Here is a 25,899-nt window from a genome sequence, read left to right as displayed (position 1 = left end):
TTTGAAATGTGCATTTTTATTTGATGCTTGACATAATCTCAACTGAAGCACGTGAGAGGGTGGGATATAGTGTAGCTATGCCTCCCCTTTTTAAAAAAACACCCAGTAGCATTTTGTTTTATCACTGCTCTGCTATGAGAATGGTTGATCTGCAAAATGAAAAGTCTCTTGCAGGGGGCAGGGCTTTTCAAATACTGGAAAGCATTTAATTGGTTATGATTTAATGAGCAACTATAGTATGGGTTGTCGCAAATAAAATCATTGATCCATTTAGGTGGAAGTAACAAACCACAAACTTTACATGTTTATACCAGTTTTATATGCTTTAAACCTAAATTGTGTCACTGTTTCGGAGCACACTTGCTTATGGATATCTTAAAAACGAACAATACTAATACTAACATTGTTACGACCCTGTCTTCTCTTTCCTACCTTTCGGTGGCCTCGCGATGTGACGTCACCGTTAATTAGTTAATTTATGGGTGGAGAAAGTATATATTTGAATTTTTTGTGAAGAACGGCACTTCCTCTGGTGGACCGTTATTCCACAGAGAGGTCATTTTGCTCCAACTCTTTTGTGTTGCCGTCTTATGTTTTGTTTTGTATTAGTTGAGAGAATTTCACCTGCTTTCTTATTTATTTCAAATCCCTAGACAGTTTGTTATACTTTATTATTCCCTTTAATAAATGTTTTTTTCATTATATATCTTTTTGTGTGTCTGATCCTTTTTATGGTACGGTCGGGAGCGAGCTGGCCGTAACATAAATTGGGTGGCTCGTCCGGCATTCCTTTATGCGGGTGAGTAGTTTTTTTGGATTGGCTATTCACCTTTATATACTAGAAACTCCGGTTAGAAAGAGTGTATCCAGCTGGGTTGTGAATACAATCCTTCCATCGGTGCACTGTTTGTTGTTTTGTTTATTATTTTGCCTTTCTCATTTTTGGAGGTTATCCTAGGTGGAGATTTTAATCTCTGTCGGGGGTACGCTTTCGGACTTTTGGTCTAAAGACCGATTGTCACTGAGCTCAGCGTTTAATGCCGCCCCGAGCCTGGTACACCTCTGAAGACTAGATAGGAATTAGTTAGTTTTCTTCTTAGATAGGAGCTGGAGTTTCTCTGAGTATAAAGGTGAATATATTCTGTTACTGACGGCGTTTGTGATTCGTGCGCTTCTCTCTTCCTCGCATACCTACGTGTCCGACTTGTGGTAAGTCTTTGAAGTTTTTGTGAATGGGTAGATGCGTAACGTTCAGTTGTAGTTCATTCCGAAGCAGTGGCTTATGGGAATTGTAGTTTTTGTACAGAGGGCAGTTTCCGGGTGAGTACGGGAGTGTTTGTTTGTTTATTTGTGTTGTATTCGTGAATGCTAATACAAAAATGTCTTCAGTACTCGATGATTTTTTTGCTTGTCCCTCGGAAGCTTTAATTGAGCGTTGTACAAAGGAAGAATTGATACAAATTGCCGAGCGTTTTAGCATCGATCTCACTACACATGATAAGAAAAAAAAGGACACCCTTATGGCAACTTTGAAACGATCTCTGGTTGAAAGGGGAGTTTTAGAGGTAAGAACTGCTGTTCTTTGTGAATCTTCAGTGTTTTCTTCCTGTGATATTGATGTGGAAAGTGAGTTAAAATTCCCAGAGATGTCAATACAAGAGAAAAAGCTGTATTTAGATGCAGAAAAGCTCCGTGCTGATCGCGAGGGTCGCGCTATGAAAGAGAGAGAAACAGAACGGGAATTTGAAGCTAGGAAACTAGAACAACAGTTGTCTGTACGAAAATTGGAGCTTGAGTTAGAGAGGGAACGGGAAGAGAGAGCGTTTCAGTTAAAGAAGTTGGAGTTGGAATTAGCAGCAAAACGAGCGGAAACACCGCGAGCTGACGTGCATCCGGTGCCAGAACAGTCGTCTACATTAGTGTTTGATGTTCATCGTAACATGAGATTAGTTCCGCCATTTTCTGAAAAAGAGGTAGAAAAATATTTTGATCATTTTGAGCGTGTTGCTTTATCGCTGAAATGGCCAAAACAGTTTTGGACTTTGTTGTTGCAGTGTGTTTTCACAGGAAAAGCTCAAGATATTTATTCTGCTCTCACCCTGGAACAAAGTGGTGAGTATGAAACTGTGAAAACTGCTGTATTGCATGCATATGAACTGGTCCCTGAGGCATATCGTCAAAAATTTAGAAATTTAATCAAAACTGAAAATTGTACATTTGTTGAATTTGCAAGGGAAAAAGAGAGTCTATTTGAGCGATGGTGCACTTCAATGAAAGTTGAAACTAAAGAGCAGTTAAGAGAATTGTTACTTCTAGAGGAGTTTAAACACTGTGTTCCTTCTGCTGTAGCTACTTATTTAAATGAACACAAAGTGAGTAAACTTGCAGATGCTGCCATTATGGCTGATGAATTTGTTTTAACTCATCAGGGCACATTTAGTTCAGCCAGTTTTCGAAGTGACATGAATAAGTTTAGGTCTTGTCAAGTTAAACAAAAGCCTGCTGTGGTTGGACAAAATATAAGGGCACCTGTTGTTGGTAATATTGGAAAAACCACTGTTTCAAGAGACCTCATCTGTTTCTATTGCAAAAAGTCTGGCCATAAAATTTCTGAATGCCCTGTTCTGAAAAAGAAAGAGAAATTTTCAAAACCTGTTTCTCTTGTCGCCCCATCGACTGTAGATGACACTTTCATAGAAAGTGCTGGTCATTTATCTCATTCCTGTGGTGCATTGTTTGACCAAAAGGTGAATGATTTTGTTGATTATACACCCTTTATCACTGAAGGAGCTGTGTCTTTATTAGGTTCTGAGGAAATGGTCCCTGTGCGTATCCTCCGAGACACTGGATCAGCACAGTCATTTCTTTTGGAAGGAGTGTTGCCTTTAAGTTCTGAAACTGCTACTGGAACTTGTGTATTGGTAAGAGGTTTTGAAATGGGATTTGTTGACGTGCCATTACACCGAATTCATCTTTCCTCAACCATAATCTCTGGTGATGTTGTAGTTGGTGTTCGATCTGCACTTCCAGTTCCTGGAATTACATTTATTTTAGGAAATGATTTAGCTGGGGGAAATGTTTGGGGAGAGAGTAAGGTGACTGCTTTGCCCATAGTGATATCTGCACCTAGTAAATCTGATGTTGAAAAGAGTAACATCTTCTCTAATTTGTTTCCAGCCTGTGCAGTCACCCGATCGATGGCAAAACAACTGCCTGAAAACCAAGCTACAGATGTTTCACTTGGTAACACTTTCTTTTCCACTGTTGATTCGGGTGAATTTACATGTGATCTGCCAGAGAGTCCGGAAAAAGACAAAAATATCTGCTCTTCACTATCCCCTGATCTGGAGGAACTTACAAATTCACCCCAAAGTCTAGACTCTGATGCCACTGAGGTCTTACATACTGCTTCTTCTGATGTTGATAAGTATCCTTTAACTTCTCTGTTGCAGGTTCCCAGAGAGGAACTAATTCATGCACAGCAGCTTGATGACACATTGAAAACCGTAGTCTCCCAAGCAGGGTCTAATATGGGTGATCTTTCTTCTTATTTCTTTGAAGATGGTCTACTTTGTCGGAGAGTAGCCATGTTTGATGATAATTTAAAGTCTAGAACCCAGATTGTAGTCCCTCTTGCTTTTAGGGAATCTGTGATGCAGTTAGCCCATCAAGGACTCGCTGGTCATACAGGCGTTCGGAAAACCTATGATCGTATTATGCGACAGTTTTACTGGCCTGGAGTAAAACGAGATGTGGCTAGATTTATACGTTCCTGTCACACATGTCAACTTACTGGTAAGCCAAACCAAAAAGTGCCAACCGCTCCATTACAGCCTATTCCTGTGACATCTAACCCTTTTGACCATTTGATTATTGATTGTGTTGGTCCTTTACCTCGTTCCAGGGCTGGTCATCACTATCTCCTTACCATTATGTGCCAGACTACCCGTTATCCTGCGGCTTACCCACTGAGATCTATAACTACGAAGTCCATTCTGAAGGCCCTTACTAATTTTATGTCTATATTTGGTATCCCCAAAGTGATTCAATCAGACCAAGGTTCTAACTTCATGTCCAAACAGTTCGCAAAAGCCCTCCGTCAACTTCGAGTTAAACACAATATTTCTAGTGCATATCATCCACAGAGCCAGGGAGCGCTTGAAAGATTTCATCAAACCCTGAAGTCTCTTTTAAGGTCATATTGTGTGGAGCTCGATGGTGATTGGGAAGAAGGCCTGCCATGGTTGCTATTAGCTATACGTGAGGTAACCCAAGAAAGTATTGGCTTTAGCCCAAATGAATTAGTTTTTGGACATGAAATACGAGGGCCCACTACTGTTTTGGCTGATGTGTGGCATTCATCTAAACCTCCAGACAACCTTATAGATTATGTAAGTGGTTTTCGTCGTAGACTTTATGAGATGCAAGCTGTTGCTAAAAAGAAATTGGGTAAGTCACAAAAGAAAATGCAGCAACACTTTGACAAGAAGGCCAAATTTCGGAGTTTTCAGACAGGTGATCAGGTTTTAGCATTGTTGTCTCTTCCTACTAATCCATTCCAAGCGAAATTCACTGGACCTTACAGTGTAGCTAAACGTCTTTCAGACAATAATTATTTGTTGAATACTCCTGAACGTCGGAAGAAAGTTCAGGTTTGTCATATTAATTTGTTGAAACCTTTTGTTGCTCCTGTTTGTTCTGCCTCTGTCAGTGTGGCGCCCCTATGTGATCATTCTGGTTTAGAACATCTCTCTGTGTTCCCTTCTCTGTCTTGCAGTATGGGTGAGGACTTATCTGAGAAAAATGAGGATGGGAGTCTTCTGTCCCAAGGGAAAATAGATGGACGCCTTAACAACTCTCAGATTCTTTCTGATTTGTCTGGCCATCTGTTTTATTTGACGGAAGATGAGAGAAATGACATCATTGAATTAGTGATGTCATTTCCTTCACTTTTTTTGGATGTCCCTGGTCGCACTACTGTCATTGAACATGACATTGATGTAGGAAATTCTTGTCCTATCAAACAAAATGCTTATAGGGTCAATCCAATAAAACGAGAGCTTTTAAAAAGAGAGGTGAACTACCTACTTGCTCATAATTTGGCTGAACCAAGTTTTAGTTCCTGGAGTTCCCCTTGTGTATTGGTGAACAAACCTGATGGTTCATATCGGTTTTGCACCGATTATAGAAGATTAAATTCTTTTACCAAACCAGACTGTTTTCCCTTGCCTCGAATAGATGACTGTGTAGATCATGTTGGCTCTGCCAAATATGTAAGTAAGTTTGATCTACTTAAGGGCTATTGGCAAGTACCTTTAACTGCTCGGGCAAGAGAATTATCTGCTTTCGTTACCCCAGACTCTTTCCTTCAATACACTGTGATGCCTTTTGGGGTCCGTAATGCCCCCGCAACATTCCAACGATTGGTTAATCGTGTATTGCATGGAATGTCTGGATGCGAGGCTTATCTTGACGATGTCGTTTTGTATAGTTCTACCTGGTCTGAACATCTTGATCAAATCAAAGACCTATTTTCACGTTTGGCAGAGGCTAATTTAACAATCAATCTTGCGAAGTCCGAATTTGGAAAAGCCACAGTCACCTATTTGGGTAAAATAGTGGGAAACGGGTACGTTAAACCAATTGGAGCAAAAGTTGAAGCCATTTGTAATTTTCCAACTCCCAGTAATCGGCGTGAGTTACGACGATTTCTTGGGATGATTGGTTACTACCGGAGTTTTTGTAATAACTTTGCTAGTATCGTTTCACCTTTGACTGATTTATTGAGTCCAAAAATTGAGTACCAGTGGTCGGAGACATGTCAACAAGCCTTTGAAAATTGTAAGGCCTTGTTAGCTAGTTCCCCAGTTTTGACAGCTCCCAACTTTGAGAAGTCATTTCGTCTCGCAGTTGATGCTAGTGGTTGTGGTGCAGGCGCGGTTCTTTTGCAAGAGGATTTAAATCAAGTAGAACACCCTGTAAGCTACTTTTCAAAAAAGTTTAATCGTCATCAACAGGTTTATTCCACCATTGAAAAGGAAGCCCTTGCTCTTGTTCTGGCTGTACAACATTTTGAGGTTTATTTAGGGTCGATCGCCGCACCGATTGTTGTTTATACTAATCATAACCCCTTGGTTTTTTTAAATCGGATGAAAAACCGAAACCAACGAATCATGCGATGGAGTCTAATTTTACAGCCTTTCCATCTTGAAATTAAGCATGTGCGCGGGAAAGATAATGTGATCGCGGATACACTCTCTAGAGTATAGCTATTCATATTGCATGTTTCACTCTTGTTGTTCTTTTGCACTTCTAGGGCCCAGAGGTGTTGGAAGAGGAGGAAGAGTGAGCTGTTTTATGAAAGGATGTATTTCTGTTATTGTTTGCTAATTTTTTTTTCTTTTTGATTCTTTGCAGAATCTTTTTGAGGAGGGAGGTGTTACGACCCTGTCTTCTCTTTCCTACCTTTCGGTGGCCTCGCTATGTGACGTCACCGTTAATTAGTTAATTTATGGGTGGAGAAAGTATATATTTGAATTTTTTGTGAAGAACGGCACTTCCTCTGGTGGACCGTTATTCCACAGAGAGGTCATTTTGCTCCAACTCTTTTGTGTTGCCGTCTTATGTTTTGTTTTGTATTAGTTGAGAGAATTTCACCTGCTTTCTTATTTATTTCAAATCCCTAGACAGTTTGTTATACTTTATTATTCCCTTTAATAAATGTTTTTTTCATTATATATCTTTTTGTGTGTCTGATCCTTTTTATGGTACGGTCGGGAGCGAGCTGGCCGTAACAACATCTAAAAAACTTTATTTTAATTGTATAGGACTTTTAACAAGTACTGCTAGTACTGTTTTTACTACTGTACTGTTATATTTAGACTTAATTGTGCTTGGTAGCCTCGCACAATGAACTGATTCTGTGATAAAAGTGCCTTATTTCTTAGTTTGAAAGCAGGTGTTTGTGTGCTTTATTTAGATTGGCCACAGTGCTGTAAGACCAGACCAGGCCAGCTGAGATTTGCATGCAAAGGAACCTAAAGCAGCTGAAACTTTCATTGTAGTGTCATTGAGTTTGATTGAGGAATAAGACACAGAATTTTTTTTGTAAACTTCACAAAGGATCTTGTTATGGTGACATTTACAGTCCGATTATTATCATGACACCACGGTATCATTAATATTGCAGACCAGTGCAATTACAGTAGTAGAATCAGCAACTTCACAGGCAGAATGGACTGTATTAGGATAAGACAGCAGACTTAAAAATGACAATGCAGTCATTGCAGTGTTTTCCCTAGGTTTACCTTTGGTGACGGGGATGTTTTGCAGGAAATATTGCTAATTTCCAGAGAACTAAAATGATTTAAGTTTTTTCAGATTATTGGAATATATAGAGCAATAAATAATATGGATATGTGTTCTGCTCTGTAATAGTTGTATGGGTTATTTTCACAAAACCATTAAAACAACATGGTACTTAAGATTTTAAATATAAAACTAAGTAATTTGTTAATAAAAAAAACTATAATAAAGACAGCGCTGTTCTCTACAAAGCAAAATGTGTAATTTCAACATAATTCAGGGCTCAAGAATAAGGACTGCCCTATGGCCCAGGGCCAGTGCGAAAGACTGTTGGGACAGTAGACATGATCATTACTGGTCCGATCTTGACAGTGCTGCCTTGTCACTTAAGTTTAATTTGCCTGCGACTATTTTTCAATTGCATGCATTTTAAGTTTGTTATTTTTAACCTTCTCTGTGATGTTGTAAACACCGTATTGCGTTTCGGTTTCTCTTATCTGATTTGATGTTTTGAGCATGCTATTTTTTTCCCCATAACCTGGTAACAACCAGTACCGTGAAGTGACGGCAACATCAAATTATAAACGAAAATGTCTCTTTCTTATATCTTAGAAGCAGGACATGTTCATGGGAACAACACAATGAACTAAATAAATTGATGTTTTGCAGTTTGGCAAGTCAGCCACCTTTACTCTTTCCATACTGCTCTTTGTTTGCATAACACTTTGAATTTTGCACATATTTATTAACATTTTAAAATATTTAAATCTAGATTCTCTGACATTTTTTTGAAACATTATTTAATATATGTAACTAAAAATAGCTATTAACTTCTCTTTTGTTTTGTTATTTGGTGAGGCCAGTGAAAATTCTGCCAGGGCAAGTAAAAATCCGAATCAAGTGTTAAACCCTGTAATTGATTTATTTTTAATCTTTTTTCTGAATTTTCTACTGAAATTCTCATTACCAAAACGTGTCCATGTGTGTTATGTTGTAATTTAAACAAATTAGAAAAGTTTTAGAATAAAAACAAATGAATTGTTCTAATAGATTATATTACATGACAGAACAAACAGCTTACAGAATATTCATGTAAAATGACAATGAGAAAAAAATAATAAATTATATGTCCGTGACGGATGTTCTCACCCTCCGCAACCATTTTAAAGTGCTGTTTAAACCAGGGGCGTTGCTAGGGTCGAAAGGGATAAGGGGCTTAGCCCCAAAGACCCCCCCCCCCAACCCCCCCCACCCCACCCACACACACACACACACAAAAAAAATCCAGTTTCATAAGTTGATCTACTCTAATTTTAATAATAGGATTAGAGATGGTTTAATGATAAATAAATGGTTTTTGAGTTGACAGTCTATAACAATAAATTGTGAAGCTTTGTGACTTGTAACACCAAGAAGGGAAAAAAATGATTAATTACCCACTTCTTATTTACTATTCTGTTATGAGCCATATCATGCCCCTTGAGCCTCCTATCTCCTCTTCTGATTTGTAGTTTCTGTTTTGTTTTTTGAAAATAAAAATTTCAGCATGTCTTCAAATCTGAAAATATGATTTATTTTATAGACCAAGTTGTTATCCAATGTGATACAAAGCTACACACATGTTTGATTATGAGTGATTAACTGAGGTGTAGTGTTGTCAAGATACTGGAATTTCTAAATTCGATACCTTGCAAAATATTGATATTCAATGGGCTTTTTTTTTAAAAAAACAATTGTATCAAAAATAGTACAAAAAATAAAGATTTAAATGCTAGAAATGTGTTTACTTCAAATTTCTTTAGAGAGAGATTTTTAGTTTTCCTCAAAATAGGTTGATGTGGGCATTGCAGCACTTTGAATGCATGTAATGCCTGCTTAATTTCTTGAGCAGAAATTCCATATTTGCCTCACAAAAGTTGTAGAATATTCCAGGAAAACCCAAATATTATGGATGAAGGAATCCAGCTATTGCTGGAGTTGAATGAAAATAAGATCTGAATAAACATAAAAAAGGCTTAAACTGATCGTTTACACGACTGTGAAAATAAATGTAGATGAAGTCAGAATTATTTGCCCCCCTTTTAATTTTTTTTCCTATTTTAAATATTTTCAAAATGATGTTTAACAGAGCAAGGACATTTTCACAGTATGTCTGATAATATTTTTTCTTCTGGAGAAAGTCTTATTTGTTTTATTTAGGCTAGAATAAAAGCAGTTCTAATTTTTTTTAAAACCATTTAAGGGTCAAAATAATTAGCCCCTTTAAGCTATATTTTTTTCCGATAGGCAGCATAAAAAACTATCGTTATACAGTGACTTGCCAAATTACCCTAACCTGCCTTTAAATGTCACTTTAAGCTGTATAGGAGTTTCTTTAAAAATGTCTAGTCAAGTACTTACTGTCATCATGGCAAAGAGAAAATAAATCAGTTATTAGAGATGAGCTATTAAAACTATGTTTAGAAATGTGTTAAAAAAATAAACAGGGGGGCCCGGGGGCATTAGGTATTTTCATAAGAAAGTCGATTTATAATCCGCTGCTAACTGACATAGCATGTTACTGTAGAATATAGCCATAAAATAATATGCTAGATACATGAACTCACTGTGATTTAACTATTACAGAAACAGATGTGACTGGCTATATCATATCTAGATAAAGATCTCTATATATATATATATATATATATATATATATATCATATCTAGAAAGCAAGCACAATTTACCTTTTTCTGACTAATTTGCATGTATTTACATTAATGTGCAGCACATTTTATTGATTACCAACAGTTTTGTTATTTCACCAAAACTACACACATTTTCTGCTGTAAAAACAAATATTAAGCTTCATCTGTAACTTAGCTAGAACTATTCAGTTTTGTGAAACAGTTGTATTATTACCTCATCAGCTTCAGCTGCTCAAAAGAATGAATGATGTGCAGTGGCGGAATATTTTTAAACCATGTGACAACAGAGCCACTCCCACCTGCCAGTAGAAACAGGTACTGCTGAATAGATTACTTTTTAAATACCCGACACAAATGCTGCTTTAGGTAGAATACGCGTGATATACACGTGTTAATTGTCAGAACTTTAATAACAAAATGAATGTTATACAACCTATTTTTATTTAAGTGCAACATATTCCAAAAGATCAGGGGCTTTTGACAATACATCAGGGGCTTAAGCCCCAAAGTCCCCCCCTCGCAACGCCCCTGGTTTAAACACACATAAAGAGTTTAAATAAAGTTTAATTTTGTAAAAAGGAGCACATGGGCCAGTTGTTTGCCAAGAAAGCAGATCTTTTATATTTCTCCAGTTTAATGTAAAATGTTCTCCTGTCAAAATGGTTACACAACTTTTTGATTATCATTACCGAAACAGGTAGTTTTCTCTATTTACATAATTGTTAGATTTGCAAATTTTTATGTCAAAATTTTTTTTTAAAGTCTTAATTTTATCCACTGAGAATTTTTTTTCAAATCATCGTAGCTTCCCTATTATTTGCAAAACATATTGAGGCACCTCGTTCTCCGCAACTCTTTTCTCATATACCGCAACCATTTAGAGACAATGGCAGTAGAGAAAACATCTGTTTCGGGAATGAGAATTTATGAAAATTGCATGCTAGATTCAAATAACTCTTTATTTTGAATTTAATGTTAGTTTAAAAATGTGCTAACTGTTTATATTTTGCTTTGATTTGTTTTATTTTAGACAGTCAGCTAGTAAAAAAAGAAAATCTTTAGCAAAAGCTAGGTTGGGAAAAAATTGTACAGCAACCCAGAACTACTTACAAAAGAAAGGAAAGAGAGAGACACACACACTTTGTTTCAATTATTTGCAAAAACTAAATTTAAGTGAAACATTTTTTTAAAAATTCATGTTTGAATTTTTTTTTCAAAAACTAAGTTTTTGTGAGAATTACCCATATCATTATGGAAAAGAATTATTTTGCATTAGCTCACCAAATATCTATACATGTAAAACTGTGCTGCTTTTTATTCTGAATTCTCACAGTAAATCAGATGAGCTTTCATAATAAGTATGATGTATCAAATAGTGTAAAATAATAAACAGAATATAATGAATCAGAACACTTTCTGTCATGTTTAGTTTATATTAAAAGAAACAAATGTTTGAAAATAAATACTAAAAGTCATCCGTAGGCCGGTCACAATATTTAGATTTTGTTGCGGGATATATTGCACCAAAATCTACAAATCCAGCAATATTATTGTGGTTTTTAAACTATTTTATTCAACTCCTTTTATAATGTCTGCATGACAATTTACTAGCCTAGTAATGCAAGAACACTCTTTCAAAGGAACATCAACATCTTTACCTTGTGGATCATTGTGTGGCTGCACATCTTTGGGTCAGTGACAGTGATAAACCTGGGCTTAGAGGTGGATATAATCTTGTAGGAAGGCCAGATGTCCTGTTTAGTTTCTCCCACCTAATCAAAGTTAAAGCTTGTAGAACATTAATAACCATTCAGTTACTATTTGTTATCAATTAATTAGCCAAAATATTCTCATTTCGCTAAGGCTCATGCTGCGGAGTGAGGCAAAATTCTAAATCAGGTTTCAGACAACATATGTGATTAGTTCTTCTTGCGCCTAAATGTTGAATACACACAGTTGTCAAAATATTAATTGTGTAGGCACCCTGACAAAACCCAGGAAATACAGTCAGTGGGAAAGCATAGGATAAACAGGGGATTAAACTGCTTTTATTTGATTCAACAGGTTTTAATAAGCACAAGACCACGACAGCATATATATGGTTCTATGGACCATATATGGTTTATCTGAGTTCTTATTATAATTTTCCTATTTATAAAGTATGCAGTTATGCAATGTCTTTGCCGCTGCTAATTAGAATGTTATTATGAAATATGTTGCATCCTTGATTCTGTTTCAGAAGATGCATCATTATACAGGACTAAATTTAAACTCTCGACTGAAGCTATGAAGTGAGTTTTTAGTCAAAACGTTATTATATTTGTTATTTGCATTTAGCAACATTCACTACGAAGGGCCGAAGTTCACTGAGAAACCACACAAACAGCTGTCAGTATTGCACAATGATTGTGTGATTTCTCTATCGCATGCAATATTTTGTGTAGCTTGGTAGAAAACTATTAAGCAGTAGTATAAACTATAAACGCTGTTACAGCTGAACACACATGCTAGATACTCACAGGTTATTACAGAATCGGTTTTACAGATAAATGCGCATGACAGTCGCATGTGATTTATCATAGTCTACTTTAGGGTTGTCATGATACTGGAATTCGGTACCAGTCGATACTGGAATTTTAAAAACATCCAATTCCTGAGAACATTTGAGCTCGTTCTTAAGCACCGCTGATTTGCCATCGTGTTTATGTGCTCAACATAAATGACTGATTCGCCAAGAAGGTCATAAGTTCACCAAACTCACTGCTGTTTACTGATTATAACCACAGATACAGGGAAACTGTAGCATTTTAAAGGCATCAGCGGATCACTCATATGTCAGGTTATAAACAAACCAGCTGATCGACGCTGATCAACTGTTGGTATGACGTGACAATTGGTACCAATTGGTACCGAATTCCAGTATCACGACAACCCTAGTCTACAGACCTCTTTCAACATGCAACAAAGGCATTAGATTACTCACTGCTAAAGTTTTACTTTGTTTTTTTACCCAGACATTTAAAAAGAATATATTTTAAACCAGTGAGCACAATACTGTGATATTGTGAAACCATGATATTTTTATCCAAGGTTATTATACTGTCAGAATCTTATACCTGCCCATGCCTAGCTGAAACCGTGCGCGAGGGACTTTTTACTCAAAACACACTTCATAATATCAGTCAAGTGTTTAAAATAGATCCTTATGTAAGACAATTTAGTTGTGTTGTTATTAGTTATGGTGAATCTGTGAAAGCAGTTAAATCTTCTGTTTATTCAGCAACCGCTACAGGGAGTTCCTTGATTTCTTCATGTGTATTTTAGGCATGGGACGATAACAGTGTTCAAGGTATACCGCGGTTTGGAAAAGTTAAGGTTTAAAAACCATCTAAATTTTCTGCTATACCGTTCCTAAGGTATGAGTACGATTTTTTTATTTACATTTTTTTATTTGTTTTTTAGGACAACAGTATCTCAAGCAGAACATTTCTCCAAAGTTGCCGTTTTTTAAAAAATTGTGTTTTTGAAACAAATGAAGACAGCTGAAGTCTATAATTCATTAAAATTATTTAGCCTGACATGTCTACTGCTCCACGTTATTTTAAGTGTTTCTCAAATGAAAATATATTGTGTACAAAAGGGGGAAAAGGTTTTGTTTTTTTCCAGACATTTAAAAAAATATATATCTTAGAGCAGTGATCTTTACACCATGATATCGTGAAACTGTGATATTTTTATCCAAGGTTATCATACCATCAGAATCTTATACCAGCCCATGCCTAGTGTGTTTGGAGTTTCCATGAGAGCACCCTCTGGCCTTCAGAGGAGCTTTACTACAGATCACACTGTGCATCTGAAAAGATGTACATGCTAATTTTAGCTTTTGTCAATAACTTTCCACAATCGTAGCTTTCCTTGCGAGTCCTTTAGCATTCATCTTTGTATCCTGCCAGTACTTTAATATTTCATATACACTTCACTAAACCGCACTTCCTCTGCCTGCCTTTCTGTAGGTGGAAAGAATAATAGGCAAACGCAAGAACAAAAAGGGAAAGACTGAGTACTTGGTCCGCTGGCGAGGCTACAGCTTTGAGGGAGACACCTGGGAGCCGGAGGGTCACCTGTCCAGTTGCATCGAGTTCATCCATGAGTTTAATCGACAACACAGCGAAAAGCAGAAAGATGGAACTTTGCTCCGATCCACACGCAGCTCCCCAAGCACAGCCAACACTAGCATCAATGCTCGCAAGCAGATCAGCAGACCTCAACACCCTTCAGCAAATTCCAACACAGCCAAAACCTCTACGCCAACCCCAAACACACACCCCACAAAACGACCTCAGCCAGCACAGAATTCATCCAATGACAGCGACTCGCCACAGCAGAAGAGAGGACGTTCGGCTGGCACGAGCAGCATCATGGGTACAGTCACTGAGACGGCCCCCACAGCAGCGCCAGCTGCTGCACCCACTGTGAGTGCCCTGCGCCGCAGTATGGACCTGTCGAAATCTGGCATCAAAATCCTGGTGCCAAAGAGCCCAATGAACAGCCGCGCTGACACTGAGGAGTCTCCCAGTGAAGCGGCTCATAGTCTGGAGCAGGGCAGCCAAGAGCCAGATGCTGTTCCTCCTGAAGTGGCCTTGCTGGAGAAACCTGCTGGAGCCATGCGGGTGCCAGGAGAAGAGCGAGCCCGAATGGGCACAAGGCCCAGAACGCAAACGGCACTTCCACCACCACAGATACCCATTACGCCAGCTGCCGTCCGCACATTGAATGGGAAAGGTAAAGACATCTTGACTGGGAATATGACTTTCTCATGAGGGTTTTTTACTTCCAGGTTTGCAATCACCGCTAAATTAGTTTGTTCCAGTCAGTTACGTATAATTTAATGGATTATGTGTTTCCAGCAATGGAATGACACAATAAACACTAATAAACAAGCTCTTGATAAATAAAAGCAAATGTGTTTTAGCAGAGCATCATGCACTTTCTGGAGTGTTTATCAGCTGTACACTTGGTTATCCTAAATATGATGATACGAGTACTCCATCAAAACCAATCAAAATTTTGTTAAATGTTTGGATCTTTGTATAACAAAAAGGAATGCTCACATCCATGACGTTTGGTACTTTTTTATATTTAATATCAAACTAAACTAAAATACAGTAATACTGAACTTTATCGTCAGTCTTGCATCTGAGTTTTTTTCTTGCATAATAGCATGATAAATGCTCTCTACAAAGGGACAAGGACTGATACAAAAAAATCATTGTACACAGACCTTATTCAGCTCCAAGACTTTTTAATTTCTCTTTAATAAAACATGATACTCTACTCGACCATTAGACTTTAATGGTATAAATTCATGATTCAACACATGATGTAGGTTTGAAATGATGTTCTATGCCAGCCTTGTGGTCCTTGTAATATGAACGGTCATATAATTTCCTACTGTATTTGAACATATTTTAATCTGGTTCATAAACTACAGACTCCTATACCATACAGAATTACGATACTGCAGAACACTTATAAGTACAGACATAAAAAAAGTTCAAGTATCTGTTTAGATCCTCCAAAAGATTTAAGACTACACCAAAAATAGACACTGTAATTATGTTACACTGTCAGCATACTGTTTAACTGGTAATAATGTTAAACTAATATTTCATTTCAGGTCATAAAAATATTAGCATGTATTTGTTAATGATTGTGTATCCATGATGAACACTCATTTAAATAAATTAATAATAATAATATGTTTCTTATGCTCATCAAGACTGTTTTTATTTTATCAGAAAATCTTAAATTAGGAACAGTAAAGTTGAATTTCCAGCCAAAAATATTATTGAAATGTTTTGTAAAATTCTAAAGATATTTAGTTTTTATTTATAAATCAAACTGACCACAGGCTTTTGACTAATAGATTATAGATTCAGAAATATTAAAGTGATAAAATGACATTTAGAAATAATAAAAATTGGCAATAGCCTAGTGGTTAAGTGCGCCGACATTCAGCACCATGTTGCTCGTGGTGACCCAAGTTTGATTCCCGGCTTGATTCCAGTACTATACCGATCCTTTCCCTCTCTGATCCCAATGCTTTCCTGTCTGTCCTCCACTGTCCTATCCCAAGAAAAGGTGAAAAAAAATGTAATTTGTCTAAATACGTTTAAAGGGTGAAATTGTCTTTAGTATCATTTGTCTATTTATATATGATATATGATATGATATAATATCATGATTATATATGATATTATAACTGTACAATTTCTATAGATTATCACAATATTATACATAATTATTTGACTCATACTTTTTTTGCTGCTTTTTCCTAGGAGTGACTACTCTAATGGAGGCCTCGTCTGCCAATGGAACCGCCATCACACAAAGTGCTGCAGCAGGAGTGATGAGCAGCTCAGGACTGACAGGCAAAAGACGTTTTGAGGAACGGGCGAATTTTGACAAGCGCCTGCGTTTCAGTGTTCGACAAACTGAGAGTGCTTACCGCTACAGGGACATAGTTGTTAAAAAACAGGACGGCTTTACACACATTCTGTTTTCTACAAAGACCTCTGAGAACAACTCGCTGAATCCTGACGTAAGTCTAAATGTATAACACAATATGCCAAAGTTGCATGTGGATTCCGTTTTTTAGTTCAGAATGCGCCTAAATAATAGTTCTATTTTAAGTGTCCTGATATTTGACTCATTGCTTTTTATAATCTCATACCTCAACCTCAGAATTAGGGCTGGGTGTCATGATGATAAATAAAAAGTAAAAATAAAATCTGACGCCATAAAGAAAATGTGTTATCCTATTTATACACTGTAAACCCCAACAGTCAACTTTAACAAATGAAATGAGTGTAGTTTACTCAAAATTGACAGAAAGTTTTTTTACTCATTTGAACTTCAGTGTTGAAGGTAATAAGTTCATTACATACCTCATTACTTCAACCTTAATGGAGTAAATTCACAGTACTCGTATAGATTATTTTTTTTTTTCACTCAAATGGTTTGTAGCAATAGGTTTTCTTAAACGGTTTGAGTTGCCTTAACTTTTTGGGTTTTACAGTACGCAGTTGGTTTGAGTTCTCTTCATTTATTGGGCTTTACTGTGCTCAAATTGCTTCGTTTACTCAAATGGATTAAGTTCACAGAACCCATTAGGATTAGTTTTTGACTTAAATGGTTTGAGTTACCTTAACTTTTTAGGTTTTACCGTGTAAATTTTTAAATGAATTGAAAGTTTGTTAGCATATAGCCATTCTGCGTGTACATCTATCATAGGTGCATACATATTTTTCCTATATATGAAGTTGCTTATACTGTGAATGATTTTGATTCTACCTTGATTTGATCTGTCAACTTTACTCTTTTCAGGTAACTTTACTTTACAACTTTACTCATTTCAGGTAATGAAGGAGGTTCAGAGTGCCATGGCCACAGCAGCAGCTGATGATAGTAAACTTGTTCTACTGAGCGGTGTGGGAAGCGTCTTTTGCTTTGGCCTTGACTTCATCTACTTTATTAGGCGGCTCACTGATGATAGGAAAAAAGAAAGCATCAAAATGGCGGAGACAATCAGGTAAATAAAATATGAGAACATACATTTACTGGGCCCTTCATTAGGTGCGCCTTGCTAGTATCAGGCTGGAACTACTTTTGCTTTTAGAAGTTGCTTAATTCTTTATGGCATAGGTTTGAGAAGGTGCTGAAACTTTCTTTAGAAATTCAAATCCATATTGACATAATAGAATCAAATCTTTTTTTACCACATCATAAAGATGCTTTATTGATTGAGATCAGATTACCATTGGATTACAGTGAACTTTAAAAATACTGTAGGGAAATGCCAACATGCACATACAATCTGAAAATATGCATGAAAAAATGTCCATTCATACAACTGAACGGGAAACCTTCTTAGCAAAAATTTGCATAAATTACCATGGAAATACAGTCAGCCAATAAATTCCAGTAAGTACATGAAACATGAAAGTCATATTGGTTATTATTTTATTTTTTCCCTCGCCACTGCTTTGGGGAATGTCAAATATATGGCTGAGCAAGCCTGTTTTAATCAGATGGAAGACAATGTGTCTACATGTTTATCTCATGCATTGTCACAGGTGCAAAAAACGATCAGTGCATAAACAGTTTGTTTGTGTTGTAAAGTCCAGCCAGTTAGTCCAATGATGGTGTCTACTGGTAGACGAAGGTTCACTGCATGTTCGGTCTTTCCAGTGCACTTTAAATTTATTGTTGATTTACTTTAAACTTAACACATATCTGACTCTAATTTTAGTATGAGGTGGTTTAGAATATTGATATATTTATCCTCGTTTTACCTGACTCCATACATTTATAAGATTATTTTGTTTCTTTTAATATTACTTTAGATTGTGATTTAATATTCTCTTTGATTCATTATTGTACATTATTCTCGTTCATTTGGTTTCCCATAACATCCTGAGACTTGTACAGGCTGAGTATACAATCTCTTAAACACAAGCACAAGTCAGTCTTGGTCATTAAACAGAGATGATTATCCGCTATTCTAAAAAGGCAGAACCCTACTTACTCAGATTATGGTATTATTGTGCGATCCCCATAGATCTGCTATCTACTAAAACAAAACTAATTAATCATACCATAATCATTACTATAAAATCAAGCAGACCAATTTACTATTAGTAACTTTGAATAATCACCATATGATTTAAATAGTATTATAAGTTTAGAGATGAAGGCCTAGCCACATTTAGATTGGTTTAAACAGTACTTTGTTGTTCTAAATAGAAAACCCATTATTGGCCTTTTACAGTCTAAGTATACTTGAATAATGCTAATAGCCGCGTTTTCACTATCGTGCCTAAAATGAGCGAGCCAAGGCCAGTCGTGTTTCCACTGTCACTTCCGGGGCCTAATCGAGGCAAAGCAGGGCTTTCTCGGGGCCAGCTGCTGACCTTTTTCGGCCCACCGAATACCTTGGGCCAAAGAGGGCTAGTTGGGGCTCTGGGGCGGAGTGAAAGGAGAGGCGGACTCTAGTTTTCTGATCGCGTACGAGTACATGCGCCAAACAAATAAACAAATAAATAAATGAGGGAAAGAAAGCATCTTTCCTTATAGACTAGGGTCTTTTTACGTATGATCGCCCTTATGTTTCTCTATTAAATATAAGGCTGTTGCATAAAATAATAAAGTTTTCATTTATAAGTGACTTTGCTGCATCCTACTTGATGTTTCAACAACGCATAATAATTTTTACACCATATTAAAGACACAGCTGACAGTAAAGTTTTTCGAGAGTTTTTGTCAAGTTTAAAAGGTGTGTTTGTGCGCGTTTAGATGCCTATATGTATGTGCGAGACCGAGCAAAAAAGCGCAGCTCTGTTGATGCTGCCAGCAGCTTCTGTTTTTATTTATTTTAGAGATAATACACATTATGAATACAACAGAAATACATAAAAATTTACAAATTTCGTGTCCACTTTTGTAGACTCAAAACAATAGTGTCATATCTTGATAAAATAGCCTAAGATATATAGAAATAATTTAAATAATTACAAATGTCGGATATAATAAAATCACATAAAATAAATAAACTAATATAAAACAAATAAAAGCTAGCTATAATTTAGGTAATTTACTTATTTAGGTATAAACAATACATAAATCAAACCATTTAAAAGCCATATTAAACTTTCATTTTACGAAGGCCTATCTGAAAAAAAAGATTTTAGATATTTTCTAAAAACAATAAACACCGGAGAAGGTTTCACATATTATTTATAAAGTATTTGGATATGATGATATTATGAGTGAAAGCAGAAACTAAGCGACCTTTTTTTCTGTCACGCAGTCCTGCAGCGCTGCTTTACAAATGCATTGGGGAAAAACTGCAAATACAAAATGTGTTCTGTGTCCTCAAACAAGTGTTTATGTTTTATATGACGTGGTAAAATTCATAAATGAAATTTGACCTTTATTAAGCTGCTGAGCGCAACGAAATATAGGCTATATTTTATAACTTGCTCTTATGTCCTGAAACACTTAACACTTTCCTTTACTCTAAAATCACAGAATAATATGCAACATCTTTAAATAAAGTGGAATCACCTATTAAGTGTCATATAGCCTATTGGAAAAAAATGTATATGTTTCAGGTCTCTCGGAGCATTTGGGCTAATTGTTTGACAGTGTCTATCTAAACGAGGATGTTATAAAAATACATTTTCTACCGCGTTATTAACAGAGAATTTCTATGGTTTTATATTATGGATGGGTGCGTTCACTGCGCTGGGTCCCTCCGTTTGTGGCGAGACCACTCGATACACGATGCCAACAGTCGGTCGGCGAGTAAATGAATATGATTAATGAGAACACACAGGCCTGTGCATATAGACATATAACGTAATGCTGTACAGTAACGTGTCATTTGTTTGTTTCGGTACTTTATTTGTATGGTCTAGTGATGATGTGATGGTGTGCTTTATCTGCCTGATTCCCGCTGAAGTGGGCGGGTTGTGTGATGTTTGATTCGAGGGAAGTTCTGGGGGCGGGGTTTGCGTGACGCGATGCGACATGATTTACTGCTCAACCTCCCGGGCGATTGGCCTGGCCCAGCTCGATATAAGCCCTGGCTCGCACTGGCCCGACAGTGGAAATGCGGCTAATGTGTTAGACTGAACTCTAAGAACATTGTATAGCACACCACGCTGCTCCGTCTATAATGTTTTAGTCCGTTACTCACCTGTACCGGGGCTTGTGGTGTTATGGACTTAACGTAATTTACTAAAGATAGTTACAGAAACTCTGTTTGAATAACTCAAAATTTCAGCCTATGGGCTGATCTGATTGCAGAATCGCCCCGAACATTTAGAAACTTTCCTTATGTAGTAAATCCAAGAATCGCCTCGAGGAAAGGGCTGTGTTGAATAACAAAAGGCATTTGCATATAGTGGAAGAGTTTCTGTCTATAGGAAAGGCACACCCTTCACAGTGGTTCAACAGATACATTAAGTTTTATATCTACTGTTTTGATTGTCTAATTCTGAGGGAATGAGACCATTGTACCATTCGCACCAAGATATTTTTATGATATCAAACATGATAGATAAAGTCACTTGAATTGATATAGAACATTCATACTTTATTTTATACACCTCACTGTGAGAGTACAGTATGTAGAGAGGGTGAGTGAACAGGGGGGGTTGCAGGGATGCTTCAAATGTGAATGAAGGAGAGGAGCTGGTTTTCCCTCATTCCCACCTGGTGGGTTGTGGAGCCAATTGTCTCTGTCTGTGTTTTCAGCTCATATTTGAATCGTCAAAGACATCCAAATATTTGTGGAATCTCAAATCTTACAGTGTAAAGTGAAAGTGTGACGGAGTACACTGTCATTGTAGCCTTCATTTAAGTCAGGGGTCTCAAACTCAATTTACCTGGGGGCCGCAGGAGGCAAAGTCTGGGTGAGGCTGGGCCGCATAAAGGCTGATTTATACTTCTGCGTCAAACACCGGCGTAGGCTACGGCGCTGTCGCATAGCCCTTCGCCGTGGCCATCGCCGTCACTGACGTGCACCTCTCAAAAATTGTAACTAAACGTCGCAACAACGCGTAGCGCAAGCTCTGTGATTGGTCGGCTTGGTAGCGCTGACGAGTCTGGGCGGGACCGAAAGCCGCGCGAAAGGCGTGAGCGATTGTTTACAAGTGTGGAGTCCTGTGAAGGAGCTCCGGATGGAAAGTTTTGTTTTGTGTTTACCTCATGGTTAAAGTTGTTGCACGTCCGCCGGTTCCTGCCTCAAAATGAGCGAGTTTGAGTCACTTGTACATCCAGGAAGTGATCAGAATAGCAAAACAGAAGCGAAGAAACTCGACACAGAGGAACATTTACACCTCACTGCCCACTAGCGTTTCGGAAGTGTTAATGCAGACCAACGGAGACAGCGTGCAGAAGTATAAATGCACAGCCACGCACGTTGCCTGCGCCGTGAGTTGCGCCGGTCACTTGACGCAGAAGTATAAACCAGGCTTAAGGGATTTCACAAAAAAAAAGTCCTCAAATGTCATTATTAACAGTTTTAATTATTTGTTCTGACCATGAAGTCTCCTGAATATTAATAGAACATTGAGTGAAGATTATAAACAGTTCTTCTGAACATGGCATCTTTTGCCTACTCCTTGCTGCCAGAGACTTGACAGCGCTTCTTCTCACAAATCTGAACCACATTTGGCTTTAGAGCGATATAAATTAAAAAATTTTTTTGTAAGAGCTGGGGGGTGGGGGGGGGGGGGTGATTGGTGCAGATCTGCAGAGTGGATGCGCGCGTACTGATCAGCTGTGTTGTCGCGCGCGTACTCAAGAGCGGGGTTGTCGCGTGCCTACTGAAGGGCGGGACCGAAGGTGTGCCGCATCGCGGGGGCACTTTTGATCATTTTGGAAGGGCACTTTCTATCCAAGACTAAAAAGGGCATGTGCACTGCACAGGTTGAGCCCTATGTGTGCACGTGCCTGCCCTCACCTAAAAAAAGGCGTATATATGTATAAATAAAACACCCCCAACCCACTCCAGTCCCATCAGTCTGTACCAGTCTGTATCTACTTATAATATATATAAGATGCGGGCTGTAGTTAGGTAGGTGGCAGGCTGCAGATAGGTAGCTGTGGCAGAAGTGGCAGGCAGGGGCGGGAACAGCTTACCTTGGTTCTGGCTGGCGCGAGTTCCCTCCTAACACTTCCCGCCCGTTACAGCGTCTAACAAAGGGGCGGGGTGCATGGTGACGTCACCGGCATCCCCGCCCCTTTGTTTACACGGCGGGCGGGGAATGCCAGTGACCGCTGTGTACGGATAGAATCAGCGGAGCGGCGAGCGCTCTCTCTCCCCGCTTCGCTGATTCTGTCAGTGTACAGCGGTCGGCAGGGGCCACAAAATATTGCACTGAGGGCCGCAAATGGCCCGCGGGCCACAAGTTTGAGACCCCTGATTTAAGTGATCTCAGCACTGTAATCTACTTCAGCAAAAACTTGCTGGTCTGTCAAAATGAATTTGCCGAGCCTGTTGTCATCTGACAGGAGTGTCATCTGTGTGCACTCATTTTCTGCTGCTGTAGCTCATCTGCTTCAAGGTTCAGTGTGTTTTGCGTTCAAAGATGCTCATCTACAGACCTCACTTGTAATAAGCGATGATTTGAGTTGATGTCACTTTACAATCAGTTCAAACCAGTCTGGTCATTCTCCTTTGACCTCTGCAAGGCAAATTAACCCTTAAGCATAACATCTGTTATTTGGATATTTTCTGACAATTATTTGCAATCTTTAAAGATGGTTGTTCAAACCCGGACCAGCCCGTCTGACTCCATTGATCCAGGCACATACCAAGTTGCTTAAAGTCAGTGTGACATCAAAATTTACTATGTTTATTTAGCTTGAACACTTTGTCATTATTTAGGTGAACAGTTAATCTGTGCAAATTACTGTGATCAATCAAAGTCTGACCATCTGCTTCTGGTTTGTGGTTATAATTCTTCTCTGCTGATGTCAGTTTGACTGCTTCAGCCACAGTATTCTTAACCATACCCCTCTTACCGTTAGTTTGCTATGAGGGAATGATGTGCAGAAACATAGCCCCACCCCAAATCAATAGTCTTTTTCAGTTGGGATGTACATCAACATACTGAAATAAAAGTCTCAGCAATAGGGTTGGGCATCTAAGCTATAATGCCGATCCGATACGCATCTCGATACAAAGAATACGATCCGATATATTAGCGATACATTTATGACATATTGCGATGCAACACGATACGATTCACACCCATATCACGATACGATGCGATATTTCAGCACTTAACTAATTAGATCAAGTTTATGAGATGATGTGAAAGAGGATGCTGTGCCATTGAATGAGTTTGATTATTTATTAACCAAGCAAAACCAAGACTTTTTTACAAACTGGCTCTTCTCTCAGAGCCAGAGTGTCAGTTTACAGTAGAGGGCCATTTTAGAACATATAGCACATATTATTTAAGTATTTTCAAGATAAACAGAATGTATAAGTGCAATATATATATATATATATATATATATATATATATATATATACATACATATATATATATATATATATATATATATATATATATATATATATTTGCACTCTTTCAACATAAATAAATTTAGCATTGCACAACAAGAATTGTGATTTAACTTTTCAACTATGAAAACAAGTTTTACAAAGATATATTTTGCCACTGATTATTCAAAACTTAAGGTCGTGAACTAGCAGTGTTATGCTGCTTTGAAACATCACTGTCACTGTAAACAACAGGCTAATAAAAATATAACAAACCAGCAATTTTCTTGCTGTGAGGTGGTCAAACTACCCACTGTGCCACCGTGACACCCAATTATTTTTATCATTATTATTATTAATATTAATATAATTAAATAAAAATTAACAGGAGGAGGTGTTTAAAACCTTCGTTCTCCGTGACACTAGGCTGAATATCTGTGCAGATGAACAATGCAATAGCATTCGTTATTGGCGTAGAGCGAGCAGAACTGTTGCGCATGGAAAAAAAAACTTTCAATGCTTTTCTCACCACTTTTGGAGCTGGTTGAAGCAGTGCGAAAGCCGGGGATGCAGAAACACTAGAAGATGCTTTCACAACAACACCGAGGCGCCGCTTCAAGTGAGATATCAGATTAGTCGTACTGCCCGCGTATTTTACAGATGCGCGGCACATTTTGCAAATTGCATCTGTCCTGTCATGTCGTCCATCCTTAAATCCATAATGTTGCCATACTTTAGATTTAAAACTCAGTGGGGAATAAAATGTTTGTTTTGCTTCTCGCACTTTCTGAGGGCGCTCCACTAGCTTCATCCGCACACCTGATACACTGAGTTGTAGTGTGTGCACATCCGCAAATCCGTTGCTAAGGCTTACTTTATGTAGGTCGATTAAATTATGCGCCAAAACAGGTTGACAACACTTGTTAATAAATAAAAAATACATTCTATATTGAAAATATAAGCTGTATCTCGGAAAAATCGATGCATCTCGCAAAAACTGATGCATCTCGATTTGCTTCCAAAATTTCATTCATCCTCTGCTGCTCAACCGATGCACTCGCATCGTGCACGCGCATGACCGCGTATCGATACATATCGGTTAATCTTCCCATCCCTACTCAGCAACTTCCAGGTCATGCAGACTTTAAATCACATTTCTTTCTCATTCTAATGCTCAGTTTGAACTTCAGCAGAGATTGATCATGCCTAAATGCATCAATCATGTGATGGGTTGATTAGAAGTGTACTAAATATGTGTCTTTTGATCATATTTCAGTGAGAGAATTCAGTGTATTTTCTGTTATCTTCAGAACTTTCGTCAACACATTCATCCAGTTCAAGAAGCCCATCATTGCTGCTGTGAATGGGCCTGCCATTGGTCTTGGAGCATCTATCTTGCCCCTGTGCGACGTGATCTGGGCCAATGAGAAAGCTTGGTTTCAGACTCCTTATACAACCTTTGGCCAAACCCCAGATGCCTGCTCGTCTGTTACATTCCCTCTCATCATGGGAGTTGCATCGGTCAGTACATTTAAGTTTTTTTTTTTGTTTTTTTTTACACTTGAATATTTAACTTATTTGAATTGAGCACATCATGTATAGTATTTATTGTTTGTCGTATGCATTCATTCATTAATTTATTATCAAGCCTTAATCTGATACTAGCTAGAGATATAATTTATATGATATGTTGATCTCTTGGCCTTACTCTGATGTAATAGGTATTTATTTGCCATGTAAAATACATGGGGGAAAATTTGACCACTTTGTAATTGAAAAGTTTAGAAGGCCCAGTGAAAGGTTAAAGGCTGATTTATACTTCTGCA

At 37.8% G+C, this 25,899-nt stretch overlaps 2 protein-coding genes across 4 annotated transcripts in view; both read left to right on the top strand.

The window, feature by feature from the left end:
- The window catches only part of cdyl (chromodomain protein, Y-like), a 53,390-nt gene that overhangs the window by 18,764 nt on the left and 8,727 nt on the right, over positions 1-25,899 (top strand). Inside the window, exons 2-5 of the mRNA XM_691787.10 lie at positions 14,007-14,775; positions 16,332-16,594; positions 17,412-17,584; positions 25,384-25,594. Coding sequence (XP_696879.5) covers positions 14,007-14,775; positions 16,332-16,594; positions 17,412-17,584; positions 25,384-25,594 — 1,416 coding nt within the window. The remainder of the gene's footprint in view (positions 1-14,006; positions 14,776-16,331; positions 16,595-17,411; positions 17,585-25,383; positions 25,595-25,899) is intronic.
- LOC141378070 (uncharacterized) lies at positions 1,292-6,735 on the top strand. Of its 3 annotated transcripts, XM_073925446.1 has the most exons (4): positions 1,292-2,921; positions 3,178-3,243; positions 3,453-3,795; positions 3,905-6,735. In XM_073925446.1, the coding sequence occupies exons 1-4, from the start codon at positions 1,380-1,382 to the stop codon at positions 3,970-3,972; spliced, it is 2,019 nt and encodes a 672-aa protein (XP_073781547.1). In that variant the 5' UTR covers positions 1,292-1,379; the 3' UTR covers positions 3,973-6,735. The 3 variants fall into 3 exon arrangements, with proteins under 3 accessions (XP_073781547.1, XP_073781528.1, XP_073781537.1); XM_073925427.1 differs by having other exon boundaries at positions 3,453-6,735; XM_073925436.1 differs by having other exon boundaries at positions 1,292-3,795.

Source organism: Danio rerio, chromosome 2 (assembly GCF_049306965.1).
Source record: "Danio rerio strain Tuebingen ecotype United States chromosome 2, GRCz12tu, whole genome shotgun sequence".
NCBI classification, from domain to species: Eukaryota; Metazoa; Chordata; class Actinopteri; order Cypriniformes; family Danionidae; genus Danio; species Danio rerio.
Note: the sequence above shows the minus strand (reverse complement) of the source record. Positions and strands in the feature narration are given on the sequence as shown.

Excerpts from the sequence above, each read along its gene's own strand:
- LOC141378070 (XM_073925427.1), top strand. The coding sequence starts at position 1,380 with ATGTCTTCAGTACTCGATGATTTTTTTGCTTGTCCCTCGGAAGCTTTA. Across the intron at positions 2,922-3,177 it reads CTACTGGAACTTGTGTATTG|CCTGTGCAGTCACCCGATCG; the intron begins GTAAGAGGTTTT and ends ATTTGTTTCCAG. Across the intron at positions 3,244-3,452 it reads AGCTACAGATGTTTCACTTG|GTTCCCAGAGAGGAACTAAT; the intron begins GTAACACTTTCT and ends TCTCTGTTGCAG.